The following is a 7,380-nucleotide window of genomic DNA, read 5'->3' as shown; positions in this document are numbered from 1 at the left end:
GGTGCTTGGGGGGGGGGGTCAACAGTGGGAGGGCTTCTAATGTCCTGGCCCCACTGGGGGACCTCCTGATGGCACCTGGTATTTTTGGCCACTGTGTGACAGAGTGTTGGACTGGATGGGCCTTTGGCCTGATCCAACATTGGTGTCTCTTATGTTCTTATGTAGGACTCTCAGGGCACCAGCATCCCAACTATCGAGACTCATGGGATGGGGCCTAGTGATGTCACACTGAGCAGCAGTCTTAATGGTCATACCTCCACATGCCAGTAGGAAATGTACATTCTGGTATCTGTGAAGGCATATAGTCACAATGTGGATTTGAAAAGATGAGACTATTAACCACAAACTAAATGTAAAATATAGCAGAGCTGTTAGAACCAAATTACTTCCTTCCATCTCCAACTTTTGTACAGTAGTGACCACGAACAGGCATATGTTGATGTTTCAGAAGAAGCAAATAGGTGTGGTACAGTGGTTAGGATACTGAATAAGCATGTGTGTTTTCCACAAACCTTACTGGGTGGCTCTGGGCTGGTAATTCTCTCTCATCCTAACCTATCTCACAGAGTTGGCGCAGGGAGGAATCATGAACACTGCCCTGAGCTCCCTGGAGAAAGGGCAGGACAAAAATGCGCTAAATAAACAGTGTGAACTAGCAGACAGCCCTGAGCATGAGCCCCAAAACCTCTGAGGGCCAAAACTCAGCCATTACTCTTTTGAATGTACATAGACTCTTCTGCAAATTATGCAAAATGTACATTGAGCGAACAGGTCTGATGCTGCTCCCCATTCACAAGTATATGAAAAGTGACGAAGGAAAAGGAGATATGTGTCCCAATCAACAAAATATTGAACAAAGAAAAGTGTGCAGCGGCCAAGCCTTCTTCCATTAAAAGAATGAGCAGATGGCCTTTTTCTGATCTTCAGTTGAGGGTACATGAGGACACCTCATCCAGCTTCCCTCCCACCGGAAATGAGTACTCTCAGAATGGATGCGATTCTGCAGTCTGCACATACTTCAGAATAATCTGGATCTTCAAAACACATTGCAACATGCAGTACCCAAGTTCTCTGAGCAATCTACACATACTTCAGGATAACCTGGATCTTCAAAACACACTGCAATATGCAGTACCCAAGCTCTCTGTCTGAAAGTCTGTTTCCCTTGCTATATCACCATATCAAGATGTCACACAAAACAGCTTTTGTCTAAATGTAATAAGGTCGTAAACTTTTCTACTTATCTAATACTATTAATAAACTAGCACGACAGAAAGAGAATACTTTAAAATGAGATAAAACATTGCATTGCATTTTACAATAATCTTAAGTGAGGAGGTACCGTATTTGCATCTTTTAATCTTAGCCTTTAGCATCCTAACTAAAAAGGGAAATTAGTTTTACATTTAAACCATGAACAATTTTAGCTTCATTGTCCGTCAATAAGGTAATACACTTATGTCATTTTTTTATTATATGCCAGTAAAATGCTAAATGAAAGTCCCATCTTTTTGAGAAGAATTAAATGGGCAAGTTCACATCAAAGCCCTGCTCTCATGTAGCTGCTGGAAAAAGCAGCTGGCCTCTATTAAAGAGCCTTTCACAATGTCCTTTGCAGCTTTAATTAGCCAGCATCTATAATACAACATGTACGACAGCCCCCAAGCATGTACACTTAGCCATCTGACTAAGTTCAAAGGGACAGGCTGTAAGGGTATGTAAGCACATCAGAACAAATGCCATCTGATTTTTTAAAAATTACTCTCTATTTTAATTTTCCAATAAGGCATAAATTTTGCTATTGTGACTGGTCTCTCATCTGCCCTCTACAAAGGAACATCATTCACCTATGTTTCGGATTACTGCGCCCACCGACCTTGTTACAAGCTCCCCCCTTCTGTTTGTGCACATGAATGCATGCATGTCTCCCAAATGTAAAAGTTCATATATCTAACACAGCAGGCTCTGGTTTTTTTAAAAAAAAACCTTAAAACAACCATGTATTCTTTTTCAGGCATCATAAGATGGTCACTTAGACAGCAAATGACATCTTATAAGCTTTAAATTGCTATAAATTTTTGTAGGCATTACATCTACTAAGGTTTTGAAATATGTGGTCCAATTACATAATTCACCTGTGTTTCTTAACTAGTATCTGCAAAATTTCCTTCACAACTAAGTGAGTAAACAAGGTTAGGGTTCTGCAGGAAATAGTTCAATCAACAGTTAAAGAAATATTACAACCCACAACTCTTACCCTAGTATGTACTCTCAGCAGTCAAGGAGACTGCTTTTATTTTTCTTCTTTTGTTTTCGAAGATTTGTACCTACCCTTCATCTAGATGATACTCATTATAAATAAGCTACACTAAGGATATCTGTCTGAATGGGATGCAATTACTTCAGGGCTTGTGCCTTTTCAATCAGTCAGTGTCCCTGCAGTGTTTAGAGTGGCAGAAGGGAAGTGGCCTGTGGTTAAACAGAGGAAATACCAAGGAATTTTAATAGAGCAAATAGTCTTTTTACTTCCTACAGGGTAGCACTTCAAAGGCTGCCTTGCCCCAGAGCAGACAATGTGTTACAGGGGCCATCAGTCATTTAATAGGATGTCAAGTCTATTCAAAACTTACATGCAGCCCAAGATAAATAATACACAACCAAGACAATGGATCCCATCCTGCAGTCAACAGAATTTTTTTTGTTCACAAAGAAGAAAAAATGCACAAGCAGCATCAGTATATTTTACTCACTAACTAAAAAACCCATGTTGAGAATATTGTATTGGAAATGTAAATTATATTTGCCTGCATTTAAAAACGAACAGTTTTGGTTGGTTTTTTTTTACACATAACAAGATATTTTTCTTCACCTTATAACATAAATTTTAAAATCTGAAGGATTTTTAGAAGCCTGAGTACGTAACAAGAGTGTATGCAATAAGGAGGTGCAATTTGTAGTTTCATCAGAAAGTATGATTCACTACTATCACATTCCCTAATATCCTTTACAAATATAGAAAAAAGTGAAGTGTTTTAATGGCTCTTACAATCTCTGGGGTCTATGCTTAACTTTAAAATATGCAAATAAAATATCACTTTTGTCACGTAAAACAGTCAACAGAAGCAGCAGCTGAACATACTTTTAATCCAGACATATCAGTTAATGAAATTCCAGATGCAAATTAACCCAGTGGAAAGTTAAGTTCTTTACAAAACTTTGGATACTTTTGTATTTTTTTTCCTTTTGAAAACATTTCTGTGAACACTTGTCTTTTCTCATGTACTCCCTATAGATTCCACTAGTTTTTTTGGGGGGGTGGGAAGTGCAAAGGGGGCTGTGTGTTTTTTGCTGTAACTTTTCCTCTCTTTTCAGTGTTATGATCTGAACCCAAGGAAATCTCTGTGACAGTCGAACAAAAAGGGAGAGGCAATGAAAGTCACTCATGCCTTTCGACAAGCATTCATCTGGAATCTTTAATAAGGCTGAAGATGGAACAGAAAAACAAGATCTATTGAAAGAAAGGCCCTTTAAAAGAAGTCACACTCAGGAAAAGTCATGCAGAAAAACTTTGCAAGTAGCAAGCTGGTCACAGGAACAAAAGGTAAAGCCCTAAAACACTCTTTTATCACCTTACACACACGCATATTTCCCCTTCGGTCTAATGACCAGGCCTGTAGCCAAACCAGCCTCGAATCATTAAAATAACAAAAGGCCAAAGCAATCGCCTTTTATCCCCTCTCCCAGGGCAGGTCTAGTTAAGGGAAGGCAGGAGGGACGGATAAAAGACCTGTTGAGTGACTTCACACTTGTTGGCTTCTGCCCCTCACCCTTCTCCGGCTCAGACTTCCTTCAGGACGAAAACGCAGACTACCTTCCGCCGTCAAACTCCCCCACATTCTGGAACTGCCAACTTCTCCAATCAATCATAAACCCCCTCTCCCCCCCCCAAAAAAAACTCCAAAAAACCCAGAAACGTAGTGTGTGTGTGTGTTTTAGAGTCCGATTTGTTGCACAACCGCATCCCGCTGCACCTCGTACAGAAATGGCAAGATGCCCGGGCAAAAGCAGGCACACCACCTGCGACTGCTCCCACTCCGGGGATTCGGAAACATCCCCTACCCCAAAGAAGCAGCGGATCGCTAAGACACCTTGGCACGGCACTCCCCCACACCCACCCAGCGCCAGCCTGCAGAGAGAAAAGGAAAGTTCCCTCAGCCCAGCGCAACGCTGAGAAACCAAAACGCACAAAAAAACTTCTTTCTTTCTTTCTTTCTTACCCTCCAGCCACAAGCATCAGCCGCCGGCCCTTTCTTGGTCCCTGCTGCCGACACGGCAAGCCGCTGGCCATCAAGGCACGCAGTGAGAGAGAAGAAGAAAGAGCAGAGCTTCAGCCAAGATGCCATCGTTTAGCTTGCTGCGGCAGCGACCGAAGCTCGCAATCACAGCTCCAGAAGCAGCTTCAGGTTGGAAAAGCCGAGGAGGGAGGGAAAGGGGAGCACTACGCATGCGTGGAGGAGTACACAGGAGCACGCCGCTCTCTTTCCTCTCTCTCCCGCCCCCCACTTTTACAAGGATACGAGAGAGGGCAGAAGAAGGGCTGGACAACCACCACCATGTGTCCAGGTGCAAAGGTCAATTGCCCTCCCCTACCTTCCCCTCAACCGTTTTCATTTAATTTGCAACATCTGAGATGCAGTAAAATCAAGTGAGACGTTCCTTTCCTTCCTTGCATCAAAGGAAGGGGAGAAGTTGTTCGGGAAAAGCCATCAGGCTCCCCAAAGGAAAGTTGAAAGGAACGGGAGGTGAGGATCTTCACAAAGAACACAGCAGCAACTTCACTCCTTTGATGTTTACACATCCAGAAACAAAAGTACACTCAAATAGGAGTGTGGGGGTACATAGCGGAAAAGTTATAGTAGGTACTGTCGCTGTAACTATGATCCAATTATGTAATTTCTGCACCATTTAACATGTCACATTAATGCTTGTTCTTGGCTTCAGCTCTGTTTTCAGATTTCTGCAATGCCAAACCTATCTACCTCATATGTTTCTTAACTTACTAGTTCTAAGCAGATTACTGAAATATAGAAAAAGATAGACCCCATTTGAACAGCTGTGGCAATCTATCACAGATGCATCAAATTTGGCAGCTTAAAGAGTGATAGGTCTGCCATTATCTTCTAATAAAAGAGTTAATGTCTCCATATGATCTATATTTTGGAGGAATCCCAAACCTATTGCATTGTTTATTGGGTGTCCCGTTCCCATTTAAATTGTCTCGCACTGTGTGATCCACCTTGAATCTTAGTGAGAAACGCGGACTATACATGACATAAATGAATAGAAACATTTGTTCCTTATTTTCCCTGTGCTTATAAGAAGAGTTATTGGAATTAATAAACCAGTGTTTCTGACACTATGTCAAATTTTGACTACCTTTAATTTCACCCAAGGATTAAATTTTGCTCCGTAGGTAGGTAGATTCAAACCCTAATAGATGGATTTAGGCAGTCTGCTGCATTCCAGCAAACTGTGTGCACAATTTTATATACCCTAGAACTATTAGCAAAGAGATTCTGGAATCATGGAAACAGTTCCTTAGAAGAGAGCCAGTTTGGTGTAGTGGTTAAGTGTGCGGACTCTAATCTGGGAGAACCGGGTTTGATTCCCCACTTCTCCACTTGCAGCTGCTGATGTGACCTTGGGTCAGTCACAAGCTCTGGCACAGCTGTTCCTGAAAGAGCAGTTTATGTCAGAGTTCTCTCAGCCCCACCCACCTCACGGGGTGTCTGTTGTGGGGAGGGGAAGGGAAAGGAGTTTGTAAGCCCCTCTGAGACTCCAAGTGAAGGGCGGGGTATAAATCCAATCTCTTATTCTTCTAGAAGTGTCAGGTTTTTTTTATTATTTATAATTTATATTTTATTTTCATTAAGTAAAGTACAAATTCAATACAAAGAACTGGTAATTCATCAATTACAGAATAAAGTGTTTTCATATTCAAAAGAGATACAAACTCATTTCGAACTAACATAACCATTAAGTATAACAAGACTATATCGCTGAAATCCCCGAAGGGGAGCCATTTAATGCTCTATGACTTTAAGAGGTATTGATATTGCGTGGGAAGATTGAGGTAAATGAAAGAAATCATTATTCAGTAGTCAAAATACAGAGTACAGGAGCGCTTACAACCACTTCTGCATATGGTACCAGGAGGCAGGCAGGTATTCTTCTGAGGTAGAAGTGTCAGTTTGAAGCATATCTATCACACTGCAGAAAGATGCAGTCAAAGTCAACAAAGATGGGATCAAAAACTCTCTTTGTGTACTCTATTTCTTCCATTGAAAAATCTATCTTGGTTCTGCTTTAAGACACAGTGTTGTTGCAACTATGTTCAGAAATGTCAATCAGGCACAAACATTTTCAGTAGCTTGTGACATATGCCTATTGTAGCCATTTGTGGACCATCAACAGCCTGAAAGAAAAGGAGAACCAGCTCTCTTCCAAAGTACAAAAGATGTCCTGTCTGCTCACCAGGGACAGTCTTACCTATGGGGCAATCAGGGCAATTGCTCAGGGTCCACTATGGGGAGGAGGGGCTGACAGCCTGTGGGGATGATAGATAATGCTGGTAGAAAGAGGTCAAAAAACAAACTACAAGGCATTTTTGAAAGGCCATGGTTCATTTATTTATCTTATTCCACCCTTCTCACTAAGGTGCGAGATGGATTACTGAGTACAGAAAGAAAGAAAGAAAATGTAATCATACAATATAGGACATCCAGTGAACAATGCAATTGGACTAGGAATACAAAATTATATAACAATGTGAACTGCAAGCTGCCTAGGCCAGCATAGTGCAAACAATGCGGACTGTGGGAATACAATGGTATAAGGCACATGAAGGTGCCCATCTGGGCCATTCCATCCTGCCACAGTTATAATTCCATTCCAAGAATACACTCCTGAAAATTCTGGTTTTCCTCATGTTGTGGTATGACAGTACTGTGGAAGCCTTGTGAAAACTGGGTCCTTTATTAAGAGTGAGTTGGGTGGGAATAGATGGGGTGTATGGGGGGCCATCTTTGACTCCTGTTCAGGGTCCCAGAATCACTAAGATGGTACTGACACAAAGATGGTTCATACCGCCAAATCCTATGCAATAGTTAAGTCCACTTAAACCAATTGAAATCAATGGGCATACAGTCAGCTGACTCTGCATGAGATTGGCTATTACTTGCCAAAAGGAAACAAGTGTAATGCATGTCTTACTGTGCATTATAATGGGGAATTTCAGACAGCCGATATGTTCCATTTCAGGAACTGTTCACCAACGGTTTCTGTATTGACATTTCAGACAGAACCGTTTTAGTAACAGTT

The 7,380-nt window shown here is 41.5% G+C and overlaps 1 protein-coding gene across 1 annotated transcript in view; it reads right to left on the bottom strand.

Annotated features, from left to right (window-relative positions):
- IL17RD (interleukin 17 receptor D) overlaps positions 1-4,403 on the bottom strand; it is an 81,758-nt gene extending 77,355 nt beyond the window's left edge. Inside the window, exon 1 of the mRNA XM_015407756.1 lies at positions 4,278-4,403. Within this exon, the coding sequence (XP_015263242.1) occupies positions 4,278-4,403 (126 nt within the window). The remainder of the gene's footprint in view (positions 1-4,277) is intronic.
- Between the last annotated feature and the right edge of the window lie 2,977 nt (positions 4,404-7,380).

Source organism: Gekko japonicus, unplaced genomic scaffold (genome assembly GCF_001447785.1).
Source record: "Gekko japonicus isolate JY-2015 unplaced genomic scaffold, Gekko_japonicus_V1.1 scaffold2220, whole genome shotgun sequence".
Lineage (NCBI taxonomy): Eukaryota > Metazoa > Chordata > Lepidosauria > Squamata > Gekkonidae > Gekko > Gekko japonicus.
This window is presented reverse-complemented; position numbering and strand designations above follow the sequence as displayed.